We start from the raw sequence: 12710 nt of genomic DNA, 5'->3' as shown, positions 1-12710 counted from the left end.
CGAAATTGGAAGCATATGTTTAGTTTCCATATCATGAATGACCAGTGTGTTGTGTTATTCTTGTAGAATGAAAATGGGTGGTGCTTAATTGATGCTCATGTGTACATTTTGTTAGAAGTATTCAAACAGGATATCCGTAACCCATTCTCACACCATAAACTAGATGAAGAAACAGTTCACAGAATTACGTTTGTTAATGATATGTCCATTGTCAAAATCCTGAGCGTGTTCTCTTTCACAGACGATGGAATCAACAGCAACAAACCAGAAATCAAGTCATCAGGATATTTGGTGTACCTTATCATCTCTCTCCTGATTGTACAGATCGTCATGGTCTCAGTCTGCGTGTGTTACTTCTGTTACCGTAGGGGGATGTCAGCACGAAGGTGAGAAGGCAGGACGAATTGAAGAAACTCAGACCGTCATAACCTTTCATTTTTTTGTTAGTTCTGAAAACAAAAACAATTCGACAAGATTCACGACTTGAACTTCTCCCACTGTAACCATGGAGCACATGTCATAGCGTAGTGAACACACACCATTACAAACACGGCCATGATACATCAATGAAACGAACTCGGCATGGGGCATATCACATGAGTTACTTCCGTGTAGTACTAATTAATAATTATTACAGTCTGGGAAAAAACAAATTCGTGCATTGATATTTGTAATATTGATTTCAGATGTCGTAATATGTCACTGGACAAACGCTGTTTACATGTATGCCATTTAATTGCCTAGACTCCATAATTTCTTAGGGAGGAGGACATGGACACAGATAAGCCTGTGGCTCCACCTCGTCGATCAGCAGACTCCGAAGAAGCCATGAACAGACCGCACTGTGTGGCTCCATCTCTTCCATCGGCAGACCCTGGAGGAGGTATGGACAGACTGGTGTGTGTGGCTCCACCTCTGAGATCGGCAGACCCTGAGGTAACCATGGACAGACTGGAGTGTGTGGCTCCACCTCTGAGACCGGCAGACCATGGAGGAGGTATGGACAGACTGGTGTGTGTGGCTCCACCTCTGAGATCGGCAGACCCTGAGGTAACCATGGACAGACTGGAGTGTGTGGCTCCACCTCTCAGACCGGCACACCATGGAGGAGGTATGGACAGACCGGAGTGTGTGACTCCACCTCTGAGACCAGCAGACCCTGAGGTAGGCATAGGAAATATGGTTGTCTTGGCTGACGTCCTTCAAGCAGCAGCTGACGCAGATGACGGAACTGGTGTAGCATCTGGCAACTCCACCAGAGACTCGCACACATACACGCACCTGACGAGCGTCCCTGTTGACGATCAAGTAAACTACATCTCGCCAACTGAAAGCGAAAGTGACCAACAGGTTTAGTTGAAACCAGCTTAACCTGTTGAAACTAGTTAATATGTGTTCTGAAAGTACAATGCACGATTAGAATATATGGATGTTACTTTCATTTCGATCAAAATAGTTATATATATATATATTAAAAACATCTATGTGAATTGCTCTGTCCATATACTGTATAATGAGGCCCGAGTGTGTAGTTCAGCTATGCCTTAGTGAAGTCAACATATTCAAAGCATGAATCGTTGCTAAAAATAGAGTTTCAATGCAACAACGAAATCCAAGGTGCACAGTTGTATGGATACAAGACGCTTTCTTCCGTTACTGTCAACAATATCCGTCCTTGTCCACCAGGGCAAGCCGTGTTGGGAAACGGAGGTGAAATGTTTCCTGATACATATTCATCTAGTCTGACCGGCAGACCATGAGTACAAACTGAAACGTGTGTAATTTGTGAAGTGCTCTAGTGCTCGGTAAGTCCACATACTGTTACTGAGTGGCGTATTGTTCATATGACACATGTCAGCCTTTGCCGCCTGACGAGGAAGTATCAGGGCAGCCCGTGTGCATGTGTTCCTATTTGAGAGAATCTTCTACCGACATGTTTAGCATAGGTTGTCATGTGTTTTTATATTGCTGACACGTGTCTTAACTTGTTGTATCTGTTTCCAAAACAGGTTCTAGAGAATGAGTCTTGCGATGTCAGAATTTTTTATGCTTATACTTGTATGTAATGCCACCATATAGCTGGAATATTGCTGAGTGCGGCGTAAAACTCACTCACTCACCCACTGTATGTAATGATTCGGGACACCTCTATTACTTCCATGACAGTTTTTCCATGGTTTTGTATTATGAATATATTTCATTCTTTAATTCCCATCTTCGCAATTCTTCATCGTCATTTTGTTCCCATCTTAAGTGCTAGATTTATGTTCATATATGTGATAGTCTAGTGTTTTTACTGTCTTTCGATGGCATATTTTTTTACATTTTCAATTGAATTAAACATTGGTTAGAATTAAACTGTTCTCGTCACGAAATGGTTGCAATATTGCCGACGTGACGATACATTCTCACTCACTCACGTGTTCTCATCTTAGGCTTGGTTTGTGAGGCATTTTGCAAATAAATTCAGTGTCAGCGTAAGAAAGTCACCTGTCCTGGTTTCCTCTCGTGTTTGCAAATCCACAGTCGCCACATCACTCTACTGATGTACAATAAATACCTTCCTTTGAGAGTTCACATGATTGACGTCAGACCATCCACACATTCAAATAGGTATCAATAAATTACACGAAATAAAACCCTATTTTGGTTACACCTACTTGGGTTGTCAGTCCAGGTTTGAGGAGGTCATCATAGGACGATGCATTGGCCACACAAGATTTTCTCATCAATATTTACTGAAAGGTAAAGATCCTTCGTTCTGCATCCCTTGTTTTAAACGAATCACAGCAAAGCATATTTTGATTGACTGTTTTGTACAAGGGGAAAAGATTTTAAATCACGACCTTTAAAGGATATTTTTATTAATGAGAACTCTCATTTAATTATTGCATTTTTACAGAGGTTAGATTTGTTATCTGAGCTGTAAATAGATAAATATTGTATGAATGGAAGTTTAACGTAGTAACTAAGATTGTTAGTGGTCGTATACTCGAGGGGGCTTAAAATACGATAAAATTATTGTCCTCCCGAGAGCGTACGTAAGTCCCAAAACATTCGAAGTAAATTAAAACTTTTCATGTTTCAATCTTAGTATAGGTATATGGCTAGACATGTCAAAACTGCTAACAGCTTAAGGGATGGTGTAAATCCAACTAGGGGCCATGCAGGAAGCAAATGTACTGTATTGTCACCATGGTCACTGGCAGGGTGATCTACCTTCAGTTGTTGGCAATCTATAGTCCTTTTTTGATATTGTATTGTCCTCCATAGTCAAACTATTTTAGATTAAATTACTTGTGTTAAATGGATATCTGTGAAATACTAGTGGTTTACCTATTCACTGTCAACAGCGTTTTAGTTCCAAGCAAGTTTAAGGTTTCTAGATATACATGTATTGATGGGTTTATTTACCGTTCCCGTCAGGATATGGCTGCAATATTGCCGATATGACAATAAATATTAAGTCACTCACTCACTTACTCAGAGCATCCACAGTGTTCTACTCCATTGTTTCTGTCACCTAACAAACAGGGATTCATGTTCTGTGATCATCAATATATTGTCTGTTACAATTTGTAATAATAGGAACTGATCAGTGATGAACCTTTCCACCAGTATATTTGTTACAACAAACAACCCTTACTACACGCTAAGCAAGTCTCTATACATCTGTGGAGGCGTGTACGACAGCTTGGATCAGTCACATCGGTAAATCCGCCTTATTACCCCCTACAACTAGCTCCATCACTGCTGTGTCTCTCCAAATTTAGGCAACCCTTGTGGCGAGTAGTGGGGTATCTACTGTTAATATCTCAGACCCATACGCTATCTCTCCTAAACGTGGTTGCTTATGTCTCTCAGTTCTGGCACTTGGAAGGCTGTGTAAAAATATGTTTTATGGCCTTTAAACAGGTGACATTATGCTATGTTCCACTCCACCTCTACCTCTAACAGGGTCATCACTGTCCCAGAGTTCCCAGAATTGAACATATACTTGCATGTTAGTAAACATGCTCATAAAAGACAAATCACACTGAAGAGGTAAATGCAGGTAAGGAAACAATCTACCAACAAACTTCACTATTGCACAGCAGATAAGTTTGCTTCCTCGTTACCACTTCCCAATGTCCTACAGTACTCTGCAGGACACATTGTATTCTTAGCTGTTTACCATTTCCTCTGTTACAGTGTACAAGGTCACCATGTTCCTTGCCGTCATTGTCATCATATTATCCTGTGAGTAACTATGTCATGACCATGACAGTAACTCTTTATCAGTGTATGAAACTCCTAAAATACCCAGTAAAATACTAACTCCTAAAATACCCCTGGCAGTAAAATACTAACTCCTAAGATACTGATAACTGGAAAATGTTGCTGGCCCTTTTGACGTGTGACCATTCCTGTATTTAATATGAGAAACTGATATAAGGTGTTAAAATAATGTAATTAAGCAAAGAATTACTTGTAGTGAGGTAAACATAAACATGTGCAGAAGCAGATTTAATAAAATCATAACTTGTGGGTCACTGTTGATTCGTTTAGTGTCACTACCATCTGAATCAGAAAAGAAGAAAAGAATGCATTCGAATTCCCTAGACCAATCACATTTAGTGTTAGATAAAAGGGTAGGCTGCTCTGTGGAAGGTATGGTTTAATTAATCATGATCTATGCAGACATCGTCCAGTTATCACATTTGTTAACTATGCTTGAAATATTTTCCGTAGTGAACTAGATGGTCAAATGTATACCAATTAAAAATGCGTTGGCCCAAGGGGCGGGTTATAACATAAGATTGTGATCCCGCCATATACCTAGCAGGCATCGGACCGCCGGGCAGACGTTATTTCATACACCGGTGACTCTCGATTAACATGAATCCAGCCATGTACTTAGCAAGCAGCAGGCCGCCGGGCAGACGTTATTTCATACACCGGTGACTCTCGATTTACATGAATCCAGCCGTGTACCTAGCAAGCTGCAGGCCGTCGGGCAGATGTTATTTCATACACTAGACTCTCGATTTACATGAATCCAGTCATGTACCTAGCAAGCAGGAGGCCGCCGGGCAGACGTTATTTCATACACCGGTGACTCTCGATTTACATGTATCCAGTCATGTACCTAGCAAGCAGGAGGCCGCCGGCAGACGTTATTTCATACACCGGTGACTCTCGATTTACATGAATCCAGGCATGTACCTAGCAAGCAGCGGGCCGTCGGGCAGACGTTATTTCATACACCGGTGACTCTCGATTTACATGTATCCAGTCATGTACCTAGCAAGCAGGAGGCCGCCGGCAGACGTTATTTCATACACCGGTGACTCTCGATTTACATGAATCCAGGCATGTACCTAGCAAGCAGCAGGCCGTCGGGCAGACGTAATTTCATACACCGGTGACTCTCGATTTACATGAATCCAGCTTGACACGTTCTTCTGTGTTTCCTCTTTTGCTCTGAAATCACTTTCGAAACAATTGTGACATCCCAGACGTTGCCGTTCGAAGACAGGTCTTGGTATCTATTCTGTGAACTGATATCTGGGGAGGGTGATATGATTGAGTTTTGTCTTTCCAAGCAATATAACTGTCGCATAGCGTTACAAAATAGACAAATGATTTGTGAAAATGTTGTTATTTGTACGAAAACCTTTATTTGGGTTTCGATGTAATCATTCTCTGTGTCTTTCCTTTTGCTCCGCAGTTAGGGCTTTCACTGATGCCGAATGCGACATTCGTTCATTTGGAGAACTGTGTGACAAGTCCTGTCCTTCACAATGCGCTGTTCCACTGAACAGATTGGACAGATTCTGTGACGTGAGCAGCGGAATATGTCCTGAAGGATGCATCAGAGGCTGGCATGGCAACTACTGCAATCAAACATGCAACACTAGCTGCTCGAGAAGTGTCTGTAATCAGCAAAATGGGCACTGCGCCCTCGGCTGTATTGACAACTATGTTGGCCCTTTCTGTGACACTGGTAAGCACAACACATTTTTAGTGTGATCACAGCTTCTGTTATCGATTGAAGGTGCGAACGAAGATAGTGTATGTGTTGATACATCTGAAATGTATTCGACCGTGTACTGATAGTAACGTATTAAATCAACAAGACAACTAAGACCTTTTTGCACCATTTGAAACACATCTCTTGACTGTTTACATTAGTGAAGTGTGTCCAAATGAAGTTCTGTGTTTACTTGGTGACAAAGAGCCAGACCATTGTTCATTTCTTCCCTTGTTAACTGTCATCCGTCTCCTGACTTCAGTTCCTGGCACAACAACTGTGACTCCCGAAGAAGACACAACGTCAGGTAGTGGATGTTTAATAGCTTCAATATCAGGAGTGTTGCCTTCAAATAGAGATTTTCTTGCGGTGTGGCATTATCAATTATCATTATGAAGCTCCATACATTCTCGCTGGTGTCATGATAAATCACATGGTATTATTATTAGTGTTGAGATGAATCACGGTATGTTCGTATTGGTGTCATTATATAACACAGGAGGTTTTTGTTGCTGTCAACATATATCACGGTATGTGCGCATTGGTGCCATAATGAAAGAGAATACCTTATATTCACAGTAGGTACAGAGAGCAATGAGCGGACGAAGACTACTACCACAGAACCTCCATCAGATAAATCAGTCCTTGCTATTTCCGTGGCAGTAGCGGTCACAGTGGGTGTCGTCATTTTCATTGCAGTAATCATCTGTCTAAGGTAAGTAAGTTTTAGCACTTGTAACATGTGAAATAGTTCATGAAAGCAAATTCAAATCATTTCGTTGTTTCGCCAAGGAAAATTCAAGATATAAGTAGTAGGGGCACAATGCCCTGGAACCTTTCACGTTTTCTTTGAGTAAAGATAACATATTGTTATATTAATTCATCATATCATAAAAAAGGTTCTATCTATACTATCTGTCTATCTGTCTATCTATCTATCTATCTATCTATCTATCTATCATCTACATATCTATCTACATATCTATCTACCAGGTCCTATCTATCTACCTATCTATCTATCTATTTATACTTAAATTGATATGAATAATACATTCATTTTATGAGGGCTTTTCTCATGAATTGCCTCCATGTTTGTTTTCAGACATAAAAAGAAGGGTGAGTGAATATATATCTTGTAACCTCATAATAACACCATTAACGTGACTCATATCATTGTGTTTTACTTTTTGTTTAATCTGTCATTAAGGCTATACGTATTTCCCGAACAGAATTTCCGTTACTGATTAAATAACAATGTGGCATCAGGAGGCTGTGTTTATCAGATCTTTCATTATACACGTGCTTTGATATATTGAGCATAATTATATCAGAACATCTAGTCATAGAACAGGGGCATGGCTGCTGTAGAACTGCAGCATAAAACCATACAACACATATGTCATGTTATAATTGTTGTTTCCAGGTCACCCTGACCCTGATAGTGGCCAGAGACTACTTCCGGGTATTAAGTTTATTCCGTAGTTTACCCTACATGACCCAGAGTACAATTGTATTGTAAAGGATGATGATTACTATGTTCAAGATGTAATTTATGCAATTCATAACAATATAACAGATGGCGTGAAATATACATTCTAAGAAACTAATTCCAATATTTAATACTTTTATCTTTGTTTGTCGTCCAGTTTCTCCACGAGTACATTTACCACTCTCAAGATGACACTAAACCTGTCAAATGTTTAGCGCTAATTGTAAAGAATTCGCCATTGTTTTCAATGCCTTCCATTGCCAATAAAATTTCAATATATGTGTTTGTGTCAGTACCACTGTGGTATATTCTTCAAAGAGTGCAACTGTCCACACTGTCGTAGTCTGTATAATATAAAGCTGCACTGGCAGTTAGTTTCAGTTACATTAATTATCTCCCTATCACTCAAAGAGTTACAGCTGTTGCATAAATTCCGTGTAGTTTCAGCCGCAAATCTGGATGGCAGTCGCAGAGAGGATACCATGCTGCATAGTGCCTGCAGAAGGGGGACCCTTGCTCAAGTCAGACAAATTTTATCTAACGAACTGGTGAACATAAACAGCAGAGGAGAGTATGGCTGGACAGCAGTCATGATAGCTGCTGAGTGTGGACGCCGAAAACTAGTTGACCTCCTTGTGAAACGAGGTGGTGACCTGTCACTGACAGATGATGACGGTAACACCGTGCTTCACGTGGTTTCCATCAAAGGACATTTGCAGATAGTGAGATATGTTCTGTCAAAGAAAGTAGTTGGCGTAAACACTACAGGACACTGTGAGAGGACAGCAGTGATGGCGGCAGCAAGGTTTGGACATCGGAAAGTGTTTGACTTACTTGTGAAGAACGGAAGTGATCTTACAACTGTTGACTCAGATGGAAACAACATCCTTCACATCGCCTGTATCGGAGGAAATGTGGAGATTGTGAAGCACATCCTTTCAAACGTCAATGTTGATATTAACAGCAGGGGACTTAACGGAAAGACTCCACTGATGTTTGCAATCAACTTTGGTCATGTACAAGTCTTTGAACTGCTTGTAAGTAAGGGGAGCATCTTGCCAATAGTGGAAGAGAACGGGAAAAATATCCTGCACATGGCATGTGTTAAAGGAAATGTTGACATGGTTCGACACATCCTCAAGAAGAGCATTGTTTCTGTGGATGGAGAGGATAGTATGGGGAAGACTCCAGTGATGCTTGCTGTTGAGTCTGGCCATACAGACGTATTTCAGCTGCTAGTGAGTAAACAGTGTGACATACACAAGACCTGTCACGATGGGAACAATATCCTGCATACAAGCTGTTCTCGGGGTCGCGTTGACATAGTAAAGCATATTGTGACGCGGGGTCTTATTAATATCGACAGTTGTGGACAAAACCGAATGACACCTGTAATGTTTGCAGCAAAGAATGGACAAAGAGACATATTTGAGTTACTTGTGAACAACGGGTGTGACATGTCCCAGAAAGATAAAGATGGAAACACTGTCCTTCACATGGCCTGTATCGGAGGAAGCAAATACATTGTTGAACGTATCTTGTCAAAGGAACCTGTTGACATCAATAGTAGAGGACAGTCTCAGGGGACGCCGGCAATGATGGCAGCAGCATGTGGACTCAAAGACGCGTTTGACGTACTTGTAAACAGAGGAGCAGACCTGACACTATTGGACGGAAGAGGGTTTGGCGTCTATCATCTGGCTTGCATGGGCGGATACTTGCCAATGGTGCAACATGTTCAGAACATTGTAGGTGTTCGTGACAGTGATGTACTTTAACACAGATGCACAGTCGGACTGACAGTCCCAGTTACATGCTTCATACCAATGATCTTGTAATATATTCCAGCTACAGTATGTGCGATACACATACTGTGTTATCTGTGTGGTCAGTTTCACCTCATTATATCGTGTCTACAGTCTGTAGGTTTACTTTAGACACATGTTCACGCTCCAAGTTGTTAGTTCACAGAATAATGGCGTCGATACAAGGAACATTACCCACCTCTAACTTACAGAAAACATCAATCCATCACTCATATATATACTATGTAAGCAATGTGCTCTGTGTGGTTTAGGTTATTAGCTATAATGATACAATATTGTCTCACAATGTATGGGTTTAAGAGGAACACTGATGTGTGTTTATCCATTTCAATAAAGGCTTTTAAAAGTTGCATGGATTTATGAATTGATGCCATGATTCTATAACATTCAGTCAGTATGTCCGTAAACGTTATAAATGTCAGGATCCACAAACAGTTTAATAATCTGTTATAGACACCAGGACATGCATTGATCTCCAGAGAAACTAACCCTCCGTAAGAACATACATACAAGTGTGCAATATGATCTATGAAGTAATAAATACTGCAGGGCCTGCTTGCACAGAGCATACATACATACATACATACATACATACATACATACAGACATACAGACATACAGACATACATACATACATACATACATACATACATACATACATACATACATACATACATACATACAAGTGTGCTATATGATCTATGAAGTAATAAATACTGCAGGGCCTGCTTGCACAGAGCATACATACATACATACATACATACATACATACATACATACATACATACATACATACATACATACATACATACATACATACATACATACATACATACATACAAGTGTGCTATATGATCTGTGAAGTAATAAATACTGCAGGGCCCGCTTGCACAGAGCAATCTTAGTTACAATCAATCTTAGGCCCCTACAATCAACTTTACAATCACCGTACAATTGCTATAATCCACTTGCACAAACACGATCTTAAGACAACATGGATTTAAGATCGCAATCTTAACTAAGATCGAACGCTTCAACGTTGAAATTTCTTAAACTCGACTCCTGTCTACAGTTGTCTTCAAGTGCGCATAACATGCAGCGCAAATAAAACGTGGAACTGGTTACTGCACGCAAATGACATCCGTTCCTTAATCGCTCAGATTTTTCGTGAAAACAAAACAAAATAAAAAAAACCCCAACCCACAAATCTTTGAAGGAAATGATAACGTTGAAGAAGGAAGCGATAAGGTGGACGGTAACATGTATAATCACTCGTACCTCAGGGGTTATTCTCTAATTTTTCTACATTCTATATTTTTATGAACTAAACATGTGATACTGCAACCACAGAAATATCATGTTTTCTGCAAGTAATGAAATACAAACAAATACGTTAACAAATTGGGTCTTGAGTTATTGACCTAATAATCATGAAATTAAAAGATAGCACATTAAAATAAAATTTCCTTGTGATATAACACCTAAATGCACTATGATTTGTCAGTGGCTGTCAGTTGAACATAGTTTGGCATCTCTTAGGTGTTATTTGGAGTAAAATCCTAAATATATTCCACAAGCATTAGATTTGTAAAGATAGGAGAGTGTGACATGACTGTGGGAGTGTTGTGGAAAATTCATGACGGAAATATGAAAACGTTATTATTTCGTGTGTGTTGTTGAATGCTCATCCACAGTATATTAATTACTTTATGATATTTTGTTGATAATTATTTTTTCGTTTTGCTAAAAATACGTTTTATGCAAATTTCACATATCCCAGCAAGTGTATTTTTCCCGTCTGAAGAATACTTGTATTATATTTAAAATGCACAGATTACAAGTCTTGTCTCTCGTCAGATTCAATTTTTACAACTAGAAAAAAACCATAATTCTGCACGTTATCCAACTGTAGAATATTTCAATGATAAACTAAGATAAAATCATTAACTGAAAGAAATATATGTGGAGATCTGCACTGTCGCAATATAACATTCATTGTATTTGGGCATGGCAGATTTCACAGCAACGGTATAATACGCAAAGGAAAACCACTCCCATCTTGCTAAAAACCAAGATTAGATGCCCTTGAGTTATTGAAAAGGTTATGGCCACTGCTAATCGCATGCAGACACCTTTCGTTACTATCCTTTCCTTGTTTATCAAAAAGGTATGGTGTTCATACTTTTTCCAGCACTGAATCGGGTGAGAATTGTACTCTATGATATCGATTCGATAATGATGTTGTTCACTACCGCAAATAACGGTATTTCAGACGTTAAATCGATGTTGCATTCTCCGTGTTGTTGAAGTGTCGAGGCGAATCATACAGTTTTATCCAATATAAAAGCAATCCCCAAACGTAAAGCTAATTATTTGCGTGAAACTGACACCAACTTCAACGCCATTTTGCTACAACAATGATCTTAGCTCCTTACAATTGGTTCCGACCAATTGTAAGTTTTGATTGTAACTTACAATGATCTTAGCCTACAATCGCTTTGTGCAACTGGATGGCGATTGTAGCCGAAGCCTAAGATCACGATCGTAAGGATGTACAATAATTATACCGCTAGGATCGCTTTGTGCAAGTGGGCCCAGATTTGCAATTTGTGTACAACAATGGCGATATTAGGACAGTGCATACGACAAGAAAGTCGATATTGCGAAAGTTATTCCGACATATCGGATTAACGAGGATGTCGGACTGAATAAATGAGACGTAAAAGTTACGTTTATTCAATACGTTAGCAACAAAGGCGTCCGATAAAGTCGATTGTAGGACAAATGGTCGGATTAACGAGGTTTGACTGTATTGTGAGTTGGTTCTCTTTAAGCCCAAATAAACGAATCGTGATAAGTGTTAGTAATTTTGTACCAGTGTAAGTGTTTTGGGTTTTTTAGCTGAACTGACAAAATTTATGATCAAACAGATATGTCTATATGTAAGAAACGTATATTATTTTAGATACTGAAGAAGTACAAATGTAGCTGGGTTGAGGGGGATAGGATAATCTGCTTCATTGTGAACACCGATGTTCTTGTTGTTGTTTAATTGAATTACCATCATGAAAACATCGTCCATGAATCGAGAATCGCTGAGAATGTTGCGGAAAAGAACTTTCAACCATATTGTGGTTATAAAGATAAGTCACACGTATGTCGGTTTAGTTTTGTTCATTACCATATAAAGAATCTCACCAAGTGTCTACTGATATCAAATATATCAAAACTAGTTGATAAAGTAACAAATAACCGAGGCTTGCCGAGGATATCTTTTTGCCTTTATCAACCAGTGTTGGTATAATCGATATCAGTAGACACGAGGGTGAGACTTTATTTATTATCCAAAGTTATTCTTCGTTAGTTTTCAATAAAAAATGTA

The 12710-nt window shown here is 39.5% G+C and overlaps 1 protein-coding gene across 1 annotated transcript; it reads left to right on the top strand.

The window, feature by feature from the left end:
* The first annotated feature begins 241 nt into the window (after positions 1-241).
* Positions 242-9677, top strand: LOC137280715 (putative ankyrin repeat protein RF_0381). The gene is made up of 9 exons (XM_067811936.1): positions 242-386; positions 762-1805; positions 4192-4239; positions 5711-5986; positions 6276-6320; positions 6593-6728; positions 7116-7129; positions 7437-7475; positions 7944-9677. Exons 3-9 carry the CDS (start codon positions 4206-4208, stop codon positions 9278-9280), a joined length of 1881 nt encoding a protein of 626 aa, XP_067668037.1. The 5' UTR covers positions 242-386; positions 762-1805; positions 4192-4205; the 3' UTR covers positions 9281-9677.
* Positions 9678-12710: the final 3033 nt, after the last annotated feature.

Source organism: Haliotis asinina, chromosome 4 (assembly GCF_037392515.1).
Source record: "Haliotis asinina isolate JCU_RB_2024 chromosome 4, JCU_Hal_asi_v2, whole genome shotgun sequence".
Lineage (NCBI taxonomy): Eukaryota > Metazoa > Mollusca > Gastropoda > Lepetellida > Haliotidae > Haliotis > Haliotis asinina.
This window is presented reverse-complemented; position numbering and strand designations above follow the sequence as displayed.

What these genes read in the sequence shown, in the direction of transcription:
- LOC137280715 (XM_067811936.1), top strand. Translation starts at nt 4,206, where the DNA reads ATGTTCCTTGCCGTCATTGTCATCATATTATCCT. An exon ending in TGGCCCTTTCTGTGACACTG is followed by an intron (nt 5,987 to 6,275) that starts GTAAGCACAACA and finishes TCCTGACTTCAG; the next exon opens with TTCCTGGCACAACAACTGTG. An exon ending in CGAAGAAGACACAACGTCAG is followed by an intron (nt 6,321 to 6,592) that starts GTAGTGGATGTT and finishes TTATATTCACAG; the next exon opens with TAGGTACAGAGAGCAATGAG.